The following is a 13464-nucleotide window of genomic DNA, read 5'->3' as shown; positions in this document are numbered from 1 at the left end:
TATCCTGAATTGTAGACCAGCAAGAAGAGGGATGCACCACAGCAGTATGTGAGGTGTGCTGACTATGTACAGCATCGATGGAATAAATGATAGCTTTGCTATTGCTCTTGGGAACCAACTATGCAGAAGGCACTGAACTAGGTCTTTTACATGGGGTTTGAATCTAGATGTTTTACATGAGTGTGAAATTGAGGCCCCTCAAGGGTAAATAACAAATATGATTTCCACTTTACAGTTGAAAAAAACTGATGTTAAAATAGATTAAATAACTCACTTGAGGTTACAAATTCCCTTCTAGATCCATGGTCAGTAAATTTGCCATTCTTGAACTTTCTGCTTTCTTCAAGCAAGATCTTTTATTCCTAGCATTCCAGATGTTACAGACTGGTCCTATCCGTTCTTAGCTTTCATATTGTATTCTCCCTGTCTTCTCAGTCAAATTACTTAAATGTTTTAACATGTGAAAATTCATATAGTCAAAAGGAATAACCCCTTGGAGTTAAATCAAGTTTTCCTGTTATAGGATTGCAAACATTTGGTTTGATTAACAGTTCCTTCTGGTCATTTGTAGATGTTCTTTCTATCCTTTTAAAGAAATTTTTGGTAGAGCAAAATATCAATTTTTAAATGATAGCCCAAAGTCCATTCCACAGAAGATAACAAAATCTTGTTTTTATGAAATAAGTAAGGATAAAGGTAATTAAGTCTATGTTATTTCCACATTCTATATTATATTACAAAAATATAGTATAGTTATCCTAGGAGACTCTGGGATATAGTTGATTCTTAAATTTCTTCTGTGTAGTGATTTGTGACTGCTTAAGGAACGAATCTCAAATCAGGGAAGCCAAGGAAAGGATGTGGGGAGAGCAGCTTCAAACAGTGGTGGGAAAGTGCTCAGAGGGGGTTTGGGGGTAGGGGCAGGTAAAAAGATTGGGGGAGGTGGCTGGCTTTCCCCATGCTCAGGAGCCCTGATTTCAGTCTAGTCATGTGAGCTTCGGTGCTTCTTTCCTTCTATTAATGAAAGTTATTTCTTTTCTTCCTTGCAAACAGCACATAACAACTGGTAAGCTTGTGAGCTAGGAAACATTAATGGTGTACAAGAGATGCTAGCATTTACAAAGCACACTCAGCAGGTGGGATGCTACTGAATCTCTCAGCAGTTGGGTGCCCTCGATACATGAAATAGGATGGCTTTTATTCTTTCTGTAAAGCCGGATTTCTCTAGGGAGATGCTTTTTTTAAAACAGAATTTTACTATCTTAAAAATGTATGCAGTTATGACTTTATCAGAATATAAGATGCCAAGAATTGGAATATTTCATAAGCCATACTTCTAAAACTGGCTTGTTGGTATTCATTTCTGGAATTGTTTTTTAGCTATGGTGATTTTATTATCAGAATATTATGTAAATTTGGAGGAAAATAATGAGCAGCTCTTAACAATGTTCTTTCACCAGGATTGTAGCTATAAATTTTCCTTAAAAACCAGTATTAAGTGGACAAAACAGCATTGAGAAGTTAAAATGTAATTGGGGGCTTCCCTGGTGGCGCAGTGGTTGGGAGTCCGCCTGCTGATGCAGGGGACGCGGGTTCGTGTCCCGGTCCGGGAAGATCCCACGTGCCGCGGAGCGGCTGGGCCCGTGAGCCATGGCCGCCGAGCCTGCGTGTCCGGAGCCTGTGCTCCGCAACGGGAGAGGCCACAGCAGTGAGAGGCCCGCGTACCGCAAAAAAAAAAAAAAAAAAAAAAAAAAAAAATGTAATTGGTATTTACTTTCATCAAACTTCTTAATTTTTAGAAATAAACCATTTTTTTGGAATAAAAATGTTTAAACCAGCGTTTAAGGTGGGTATAATTAGTAAGTGCAACACAGTTATGGGCATGTACAAAATCATAGCTGGTAACAAGGACCCTAATCACGCTTATTATCTTTCTGTTCCAGATATTTGAATGGTGGTATTTTCGCAAATATGGAACATCATTCATTGAACAAGTCTCAGTAAGCCACTTGCGCCCCCTTCTGGGAGGGGTTGACAACAACTCCTCCAACAATTCTAACTCCAGTAATGGGGACTCAGATTCCAACAGGCAAAGCGTCTCAGGTATGGAAAGTCCTTCAGTCTGCAACATTATTTACTTACTCTTACTAAATTATTATGACTATAAGACAATAAGAATGTTGTTATTTAAAGATTAGACTTCAAAGAAAAGTACGATTTATTTTCCCAAGAATTTGACAACTTCTACAAGAGAAGTAGAGTATAAGCATCCCAGGGAAAGGAAATGTTCATCTTGTTTAATTTTACTTTCTCTTCCATTTGATTTAGCTAATGATCATTTAGGTCAGTGGTTCCCACCTGAGTCTCCACCTCCTTGTCCTTAGTCCCTCAAACTTCATTAAATGTATCCATTCTCTTCCATGCTAATTGTAGAACCTTATGTCTAACTAGATCTGATAACATCACTCCTCTGCTTAAAAGTCTTGGTTGGTTCCCATTCCACTAAAGATAAAGCCCAGATTCCAGATTACTTAGCACAGCATAAGCTGCTTCTATCTTGCCAACCTTGGTTTCTGTCATTTCTTGAACGGACCATGTTTTCTCATGACCCTCTGCCCAGAAGTCTGTCTTCCCTCCTCCGTGCTTGCTCATCTTTCACAACCCAACTCAAATGTGACCTCCTGGGAAGCCCTCTCTGATAGGCTGTACAATATTTCTCCACCTTTGTTGACTCATATATTTTTACCTTTAGCAACATTTATTAAATTGTACCGAAATTTTTAAGCTTACTGCTTTACTGTAATATCTCTAGCATTTTGCATAGTGTCTACTATATCACTGAAACTCAGTGAATGAATGAATGAGGGCATACATGGCCTGTAATTTCTCTACTCATGAAAGAAGAGGGATGAATATAATTTCCTAGCTTGGTCTCTTCATGACCTCAGTAAACTCTCTAACATGGACTTGGCCTTATACAGGTTCTTATGAATATTATGATTTTAAAAAATGTCGAAGTCCTTGTCCCCATTGAACTCTTGTGTCTGCTGAAGGGAGACAGAGTGTTAAGGGCTCTGATTATATGAGGGAAACATGCAATACTTTGGAGTACAAGTGAGGGCTTCCCGATCCAAACTGGGGGAAGAAGTTTGCTTCTTGAAGGAGAGGGTACCACTTCTGAGACTTGAAGGATGAAGAGGGAGAGATTAAAGAACTAAGTTAGATCTTTTTTCTTTCCTCCCTAGAATAACTCAGTTCATATTTCATAACTGTCTAGCCAGGTGATAGGCATCAAGGAGCATTGTATATATATTTTATTCCTGATGTTGATTCAATGCTCTTTTAATATAATAGAACCTTTGCCAGCCGGCCATGAGTGGTAGTGGGCACCTCTGAGTACACATTTATTTCATTCTAAAGGGTACACATGTGAGAGATGGTGCCACTCAGGTAACAAAATTGTCTGGGACTTTATAAACTCATCTGCTTTGTGGAAGAAACAGAAAGAGATCTGAGCAAAGTGAAATATTACTTCAACCAGGTACTCTAACACACGTGGCATATTATTCTACTGAGGAATCTTGATCATTCAGTCATTGTCACTATGGATAATTGCCTCACTTTGCATATGTTGGAAGACCCTACAGATTAAATGTGCTCTTGTCTGATCTGATTTACTACAGTCTTTGTATGTCACAGAACATTGTAGAAAATTAACAGATTGAAAACAGAAAGCAACCTCATTTAAGGACATTTTTTATTGTGAGTACATTTTTATTTTCATTAAAATTCTCGCTCTGCCCAATTTAACATCATTCCTTAATGCGACGAAGAGTTCATACTCTCCTTATTGTTGCTGTTACTTTGCTGACTCTCTGTGGATGCCTTGAATAAGCCTTATGCATTATATAAATCTTGATGCTATTCTTAGTGCCGGTACACCAGTTTTTAAAGGGAGAATCTCAGTCCTTTATAAAAATACATTCGACAGTGATGATCATGGAACTTCCCAATTTTATTTGTACTGAGTTTTTACCCTGCTAAGACTAAGCTTTTGAATATTATTATTAATTCAATTTCACTAGTATTTGCTGAATGTCTACTACTATGCATGCAGTATTTCCATTCATTTCCTGTAACAGATACAGCATTTATGATCTGATCTCATAACAGTGTTCAAATAATTAGATTTAGGAAAATGGAAATTATCTTGTCCAAGTATATTTAGGGCTCAATCTGCCTACTTCTCCTTGACATCTGGGTTTCTAATATTTGGCTAACTCAGCTCAACAAACATGTGTGTTGGTATGGAAGTGCCAGGTACCATGGGATTAATACCATTTCCCACTTCTCTTTTCTTGTGGTGATTTTTATTTTTGAATAAGAAAAATGCTATAAAAGTACATTGTCTCTGTTTATCTCTACCCTTAATCACTTTCTATTTCATAGTCTAGTTTCAGCTAAGTATAAAGGAAAAAGAAGGTCCAAAGCTGAGGGTAATCAATACATTTTCTTAAAATAGAGGAATTTGTTTTAAAATTTATATTGCCTTAATAATGATAAAATGACTATTGCCTTAATAAAAGAAGCATCATAAGACAGCTCTTTGCTGAATCTTACGTGAAATAAAACGTGGCTAACCAAGTCCCATGGACATTTGCAAAGGCAGTTAAATGGCATTTCTTATTTGAAAAAAATCATTGAAAAATTTAAAAACAGACAGAAAATACTAGTTATAAACATTGGACTATATGAAAACTCATAGTGTAGCTCTTTCTTTAAAGAATCATTTGTTTTGATTAAAAGCTGAAAGACCTGGCCTACCTAAGAATAATTTGGGGTGGAGAAATGGGAAGGGAGAAAGTTGTAATTGTTACAGGAGACTATTCATATATTGTTTAACATGTGGATTTGTGCAAATTGGCCTGAGTGCAGACCCTCTCAAAACTTGCATTGATCTTTATCTGTGGGCCAGAAGAGAAATGTAGTTAATTATACAGCTTCTTTTTTAAAAAAATATTTATTTATTTACTTGCTGTGTCAGGTCTTATTTGCGGCATGTGGGATTTTTTGTTGCGGTGCACGGGCTCCTCTCTAGTTGTGTCGCGCGGGCTCCAGAGCTCTTGGCCTCTGTAGCTGTGGCACGCGGGCTCTGTAGTTGTGGTTCACGGGCTCTCTAGTTGTGGTGTGCAGGCTTAGTTGTCCCGCAGCATGTGGGAATCTTAGTTCCCCGACCAGGGATGGAACCAGCATCCCCTGCATTGCAAGACGGATTCTCAGCCACTGGAACACCAGGGAAGTCCCACAGCTTCTTAATCTAGCCAAATTTCAGATTGTCTGCTTTAGGTTAACATTTATGAACATTTCACTTATCTCGATTTATTTGGGAGCTAAACTGCTATTTTTCTCGCAAATATACAGTTTCTGATAAACCCTGCTGATATATTTTCCATGTCATCATGTTTCCTGCTGCCATTTCTTAATTCAGCTTAACTTATGAACCGATGATGCACAAGGATTTAAAATGTGTCCAACTTCTCCCTGTCTTAAGGGAAGGGATTCTCAGGGTCCAGTAACATTCTGAATTTGGGTTCATGGGAAAATCTGTTTGATAATTTGCCCTGTTCTCAAATAAGATGTCATAAAGACAAAGGTTTGCAGTGTTCACCTTCTTCAAGATATTTACAAAAGTGCAGAGTGTTCCATCACATTAGAAGTATGCTTGTCAAAGTCAAGGTTAAATTCTCTGAGACACTTTAATAGCATCTTGCATAGAACTGGATCTTTAGACAAACTCTGGTTATAGTCACTTGGTTTCCTTTTGCAAATCATCTCATTTTAATCTCTATATAAGATAAATATATATCATATACATTTTTAACATCTTTATAGGAATATAATTGCTTTACAATGTTGTGTTAGTTGCTGCTGTATAACAAAGTGAATCAGCTATATGTATACATATATCCCCATATCTCCTCCGTCTTGCGTCTCCCACCCACCCTCCCTATCCCAACCCTGTAGGTGGTCACAGAGCACGGAGCTGATCTCCCTGTGCTATGTGGCTGCTTCCCACTAGCTATCTATTTTACATTTCGTAGTGTATATATGTCCATGCTACTCTCTCACTTTGTCCCAGCTAACCCTTCCCACTCCCCGTGTCCTCAAGTCCATTCTCTACGTTTGCGTCTTTATTCCTGTCCTGCCACTAGGTTCCTCAGAACCTTTTATTTATTTTTTTTTTAGATTCCATATATATGTGTTAGCATACGGTATTTGTTTTTCTCTTTCTGACTTACTTCACTCTCTATGACAGACTCTAGGTCCATCCACCTCACTACAAATAACTCTATTTCGTTTCTCTTTATGGCTGAGTAATATTCCACTGTATATATGTGCCATCTTCTTTATCCATTCATCTGTCGATGCACACTTAGGTTGCTTCCATGTCCTGGCTATTGTAAATAGAGCTGAAATGAACATTGTGGTACATGACTCTTTTTGAATTATGGTTTTTTCAGGGTACATGCCCAGTAGTGGGATTGCTGGGTCATATGGTAGTTCTATTTGTAGTTTTTTAAGGAACCTCCATACTGTTCTCCATAGTGACTGTATCAATTTACATTCCCACCAACAGTGCAAGAGGGTTCCCTTTTCTCCACACCCTCTCCAGCATTTATTGTTTGTAGGTTTTTTGATGATGGGCATTCTGAGTGGTGTGAGCTGATACCGCAGTGTAATTTTGATTTGCATTTCTCTAATGATTAGTGATGTTGAGCATCCTTTCATGTATTTGTTGGCACTCTGTGTATCTTCTTTGGAGAAATGTCTATTTAGGTTTTCTACCCATTGTTGGATTGAGTAGTTTGTTTTTTTGATATTGAGCTGCTTGAGCTGCTTGTATATTTTGGAGATTAAACCTTTGTCAGTTGCTTCATTTGCAAATATTTTCTCCCATTATGGAGGTTGTCTTTTTGTCTTATTTATGGCTTCCTTTACTGTGCAAAAGCTTTGAAGTTTCATTAGGTCCCATTTGTTTACTTTTATTTCCATTTCTCTAGGAGGTGGGTCAAAAAGGATCTTGCTATGATTTACATCATAGAGTGTTCTGCCTATGTTTTCCTCTAAGAGTTTTATAGTGTCTGGCCTTACATTTAGGTCTTTAATCTATTTTGAGTTTATTTTTGTGCATGGTGTTACGGAGTGTTCTAATTTCATTCTCTTACATGTAGCTGTCCAGTTTTCCCAGCACCACTTAATTGAAGGGCCATCTTTTCTCCATTGTATATTCTTGCCTCCTTTATCAAAAATAAGGTGACCATATGTGCGTGTGTTTATCTCTGGGCTTTCCATCCTATTCCATTGATCTATATTTCTGTTTCTGTGGCAGTACCATACTGTCTTGATTAAGGTAGCTTTGTAGTATAGTCTGAAGTCAGAGAGCCTTATTCCTTCAGCTCCGTTTTTCTTTCTCAAGATTGCTTTGGCTATTCGGGGTCTTTTGTATTTCCATACAAATTGTGAAATTCTTTGTTCTAATTCTGTGAAAAATGCCATTGGTAATTTGATAGGGGTTGCGCTGAATCTGTAGATTGCTTTGGGTAGTAGAGTCATATTCACAATGTTGATTCTTCCAATCCAAGAACATGGTATATCTCTCCATCTGTTTGTATCATCTTTAATTTATTCCATCAGGGTCTCATAGTTTTCTGCGTACAGGTCTTTTGTCCCCTTTAGTAGGTTTATTCCTAGGTATTTTACTCTTTTTGTTGCAATGGTAAATGGGAGTGTTTCCTTAATTTCTCTTTCAGATTTTTCATCATTAGTGTATAGGAATGCAAGAGATTTCAGAAGTGCATTAATTTTGTATCCTGCAACCTTACCAGATTTAATGATTAGCTCTAGTAGTTTTCTGGTGGCATCTTTAGGATTCTCTATGTATAGTGTCATGTCATCTGCAAACAGTGACAGTTTTGATTCTTCTTTTCTGAGTTGGATTCCTTTTATTTCTTTTTCTTTTCTGATTACTGTGGCTAAAACTTCCAAAACTATGTTGAATAAGAGTGGTGAGAGTGGGCAACCTTGTCTTATTCCTGATCTTAGTGGAAATCGTTTCAGTTTTTCACCATTGAGAACGATATTGTCTGTGGGTTTGTTATATATGGCCTTTATTGTGTTTAGGTATGTTCCCTCTATGCCCACTTTCTGGAGAGTTTTTATCATAAATGGGTGTTGAATTTTGTCAAAAGCTTTTTCTGCGTCTATTGAGACGATCATATGGTTTTTCTCCTTCAATTTGTTAATATGGTGTATTACATTAATTGATTTGCATATATTGAAGAATCCCTGCATTCCTGACATAAATGCCACTTGATCATGGTGTGTGATCCTTTTAATGTGCTGTTGGAGTCTGTTTCCTAGTATTTTATTGAGGATATTTGCATCTATGTTCATCAGTGATATTGGCCTGTAGTTTTCTTTTTTTGTGATATCTTTGTCTGGTTTTGGTATCGGGGTGATGGTGGCCTCGTAGAATGAGTTTGGGAGTGCTCCTCCCTCTACTGTATTTTGGAAGAGTTTCAGAAGGATAGTCGTTAGCTCTTCTCTAAATGTTTGACAGAATTTCCTGTGAAGCCATCTGGTGCTGGGCTTTTGTTTGTTGGAAGATTTTTAATCACAGTTTCAATATCAGTGCCTGTGATTGGTCTGTTTATATTTTCTATTTCTTCCTGGTTCAGTCTCGGAAGGTTGTGCTTTCTAAGAATTTGTCCATTTCTTCCAGGTTGTCCATTTTATTGGCATACAGTTACTTGTAGTAATCTCTTCTGATCCTTTGTATTTCTGCAGTGTCAGTTGTTACTTCTCCTTTTTCATTTCTAATTCTATTGATTTGTGTCTTCTCCCTTTTTTTTTTGATGAGTCTGGCTAATGGTTTATCAATTTTGCTTATCTTCTCAAAGAACCAGCTTTTAGTTTTATTGATCTTTGGTATTGTTTCCTTCATTTTTTTTTCATTTACTTCTGATCTGATCTTTATGATTTCTCTCCTTCTGCTAACTTTGGGGGTTTTTTGTTCTTCTTTCTCTAATTGCTTTAAGTGTAAGGTTAGGTTGTTTATGTGAGATGTTTCTTGTTTCTTGAGATAGGATTGTATTGATATAAACTTCCCTCTTAGAACTGCTTTTGCTGTATCCCATAAGTTTTGGGTTGTCTTGTTTTCATTGTCATTTGTCTCTAGGTGTTTTTTGATTCCCTCTTTGATTTCTTCACTGATCTCTTGGTTATTTAGTAGTGTATTGTTTAGCCTCTATGTGTTTGGATTTTTTACAGATTGTTTTTCTTTAATTGATATCTAGTCTCATAGCGTTGTGGTCAGAAAAGATACTTGATACGATTTTAATTTTCTTAAATTTACCAGGGCTTGATTTGTGACCCAAGATATGGTCTATCCTGGAGAATGTTCCATGAGCACTTGAGAAGGAAGTGTATTCTGTTGTTTTTGGATGGAATGTCCTATAAATATCAATTAAGTCTATCTTGTTTAATGTATCATTTAAAGCTTGTCTTTCCTTATTTATTTTCATTTTGGGTGATCTGTTCATTGGTGAAACTGGGGGGTTAAAGTCTCCTACTATGATTGTGTTACTGTTGATTTCCCCTTTTATAGCTGTTAGCATTTGCCTTATGTATTGAGGTGCTTTTATGTTGGCTGCATAAATATTTACAATTGTTATATCTTCTTCTTGGATTGATCCCTTAATCATCATGTACTGTACTTTTTTGTCTCTTGTAACAGTCTTTATTTTAAAGTCTATTTTGTCTGATATGAGAATTGCTACTCCAGCTTTCTTTTGATTTCCATTTGCATGGAATATCTTTTTCCATCCCCTCACTTTCAGTCTGTATGTGTCCCTAGGTCTGAAGTGGGCCTCTTGTAGACAGCATATATAAGTGTCTTGTTTTGTATCCATTCAGCTAGTCTCTGTCTTTTGGTTGGAGCATTTAATCCATTTACAGTAAGGTACTTATTGATACGTATTTTCCTATTACCATTTTCTTAATTGTTTTGGGTTTGTTATTGCAGGTCTTTTCCTTCTCTTGTGTTTCCTGTCTAGAGAAGTTCCTTTAGCATTTGTTGTAAAGCTGGTTTGTTGGTGCTGAATTTTCTTAGCTTCTGCTTGTCTGTAAAGGTTTTAATTTTTCCGTCGAATCTGAATGAGATCCTCGCTGGATAGAGTAATCTTGGTTGTAGGTTTTTCCCTTTCATCACTTTAAATATGTCCTGCCACTGCCTTCTGGCTTGCAGAGTGTCTGCTGAAAGATGAGCCGTCTACCTTATGGCGATTCCCTTGTATGTTATTTGTTCCTTTTCCCTTGCTGCTTTTAATATTTTTTCTTTGTATTTAATTTTTGATAGTTTGTCTTGGCATGTTTCTCCTTGGATTTATCCTGTATGGGGCTCTGCACTTCCTGGACTTGATTAACTGTTTCCTTTCCCATGTTAGGGAAGTTTTCAACTATAATCTCTTCAAATATTTTCTCATTCCCTTTCTTTTTCTCTTCTTCTTCTGGGACCCCTATAATTCAAATGTTGGTGCATTTATTGTTGTCCAAGAGGTCTCTGAGACTCTTCTCAATTCTTTTCATTCTTTTTTCTTTATTTTTGTCTGTGGTAGTTATTTCTACTATTTTATCCTCCAGGTCATGTATCCGTTCTTTTGCCTCAGTTATTCTGCTATTGATTCCTTCTAGAGAATTTTTAATTTCATTTATTTTGTTGTTCATCATTGTTTGTTTGCTCTTTAGTTCTTCTAGGTCCTTATTAAACGTTTCTTGTATTTTCTCCATTCTATTTCCAAGATTTTGGATCATCTTTATTATCATTACTCTGAATTCTTTTTCAGGCAGACTGCCTATTTCCTCTTCATTTGTTAGGTCTGGTGGGTTTTTATCTTGCTCCTTCATCTGCTGTGTATTTCTCTGTCTTCTCATTTTGCTTAACTTACTCTGTTTGGGGTCTCCTTTTCGCAGGCTGCAGGTTCGTAGTTCCTGTTGTTTTTGGTGTCTGTCCCCAGTGGCTAAAGTTGGTTCAGTGGGTTGTGTAGGCTTCCTGGTGGAGGGGACTGGTGCCTGTGTTCTGGTGGATGAGGCTGGATCTTGTATTTCTGGTGGGCAGGACCACGTCTGGTGGTGTGTTTTGGGGTGTCTGTGTACTTGTGATTTTAGGCAGCTCTCAGCTAATGGGTCGGGTTGTGTTCCTGTCTTGCTTGTTGTTTGGCATGGCATGTCCAGCACTATAGCTTGCTGGTCGTTGAGTGGAGCTGGGTGTTGGTGTTGAGATGGAGATCTCTGAGAGAGCTTTCGCCATTTGATATTATGTGGCGCTGGGAGGCCTCTGGTAGACCAATATCCTGAACTCGGCTCTCCCACCTCAGAGGCTCAGGCCTGACACTGGCCAGAGTGCCAAGACCCTGTCAGCCACACGGCAGCTGTGTGACTGCAGGTGAAAGATTCCACCTCTGTGCCTCAGTCTTCTCCTCTCAGCACTCTTTACTGGCTTTTCCTGAAGTCCTCTTCTTCCTTTGATCGTCTTTCTTATCTTCAGTTCCACCGTAGATGGCAAACATCTCTCTATCTTTGATGTCGATCGATGGATGTGGTGATGTCTGGCTCGCCGGGGCCGGGCCCAAGCTGTGTCAGACAACGGATGGACATTCATGGCGAACTGGGCCGCCCTTCTTGTTCTGCCCGGGGCCCCTCGCCTCTCCTCCCCGCCTGTCGGTGCTGTTGGAAGGCAGGGGTGCTGCGTCCAGTCTGAACCCCAGTCTCCCAACCCCAGTATCAGGGCCTCGGTGGGCCGGCGTCCTCTGACACTCTTACTTCGCCTCCTCAGCATCTTTCGTGAGCTCTTATGCATTTTTATGTAAAACTTTTAATAAGAATTTCTCCTGGGATTCTAAGTTAAAGTTCATTACATTACTAGAGGCAGTTCAAGCACTAATTAAATACAGGTAATAATTTAAAGAAAAGCAGTGGAGATTGAAGAAACTCAGGTAGCTTGTAAAGATATATCCTAAGACCAGGCCTTTCAGAGCTTGCATTTCAAATATATCTGTCAGCAAATTTCATTGCTGCATGTCCAGGACCTTTAGAGTTGCTCTCTAATAGTCTCAATCAGGGGAAACTCAGTTTATACTTGCCAAAATCTATTTATGAGTTGAAAACGATTCTCTTAGCCAATGCTTATTACGTCTTTTAAAATTTTTTGCCACTAAAATTTGTGTTCTAGCATAGATTAGCTCTCCAGATGAATGGTGAAAATGCCTCAAAAACACTTTGTCCCCTGGTGAACATTTATTTAATAAACTTATTTCACAGTTTTCACGTTATTTGGTAGAGTTGATTGACTTAGGTCAGAAATGACCAATGAGAAATGTATGAGAGACAGAGATTTAGCCATTTAGCAATATTCTTGAAGAAATCTGTACACTATCTTGAATAAAGTAGATCAATAAAAATGGTCTTAAAACTCATAATTATTTACACCTTTTCTAATTCCAGAAGGGAATTTGAGAGAGTAATATATTTGTTGAATTGAAAGCTACCTACATATTACTTTGTGCCTTTACTTCTAGTAATCTTTTCAAACTAATTATTTCAAAAGGTTATGAAAACAGTTAAAGCTTAGTTATTTAAGAAAATGGGGGACTTCCCTGGCTGTCCAGCAGTTAAGACTTAGCCTTCTAATACAGTGGGTGCAGGTTCAATCCCTGGTCGGGGAGCTGAGAACCCACATGCCTCAAGGCCAAAAAACCAAAACATAAAACAGAAGTAATACTGTAACAAATTCAATAAAGACTTAAAAAAAGAAAATGGATATTCTGTTCCTCTTAATGATTGCTTAAGATCAACCTGTATGACGTAGAGAATTGGGTAGTCATTTCTGAGATAGCAAAGCTAATATATGCAGAATCACATGTCAGAAATTGACTGGCTTGGGGTTAATCTTGATTGTCATAATATATCGGAGAAAACATTAGTTAGGGCCCTTCTCTGTTGTACTTTGGAACTAAAATGTTTAAAAGTATTGTTTCAAAGTGCCTAACATTTCCCCAGAGGAGTTTTCAAAACTCTTCCTCTAGTAGAAGATTTAATTGATGAAGTCACATGATTTTTAAAATATCATGTTGCAGGTAACAGGGCTGTTGTATATTGTGGATACTTGTTAGGCAGTCTGGATACCAGACTTTAATCTCATTTACTTTTACTGTGGGGAAATTATGTAGCTTTTCTATGCTTTACTCTTTACTTCTATAAAAAGGGCCTACTCTGTGACCCTCACTAACTTATGTTAGGAATTTAGGTGACTAGAGTTTAAGCCTTTTTATAGAAAGGCTCAATGAAAGTCAAGCTCATAGCTATGACACAAGTTGCTGTTGCTGCTTTTTGTAATAGTATTACCGT

General features: G+C 37.8%; 1 protein-coding gene across 12 annotated transcripts in view; it reads left to right on the top strand.

The window, feature by feature from the left end:
* ST7 (suppression of tumorigenicity 7) overlaps window positions 1–13464 on the top strand; it is a 255129-nt gene that overhangs the window by 142659 nt on the left and 99006 nt on the right. For 10 of the 12 annotated variants that reach the window (XM_012533037.3, XM_004269855.3, XM_012533039.2 and 7 more), the window contains exon 3: window positions 1944–2103. The exons of the other annotated variants lie outside the window; for them this stretch is intronic. In XM_012533037.3, coding sequence (XP_012388491.1) covers window positions 1944–2103 — 160 coding nt within the window. The remainder of the gene's footprint in view (window positions 1–1943; window positions 2104–13464) is intronic. 12 annotated transcript variants of the gene reach the window in all.

This window comes from Orcinus orca, chromosome 9 (assembly GCF_937001465.1).
Source record: "Orcinus orca chromosome 9, mOrcOrc1.1, whole genome shotgun sequence".
Lineage (NCBI taxonomy): Eukaryota > Metazoa > Chordata > Mammalia > Artiodactyla > Delphinidae > Orcinus > Orcinus orca.
Note: the sequence above shows the minus strand (reverse complement) of the source record. Positions and strands in the feature narration are given on the sequence as shown.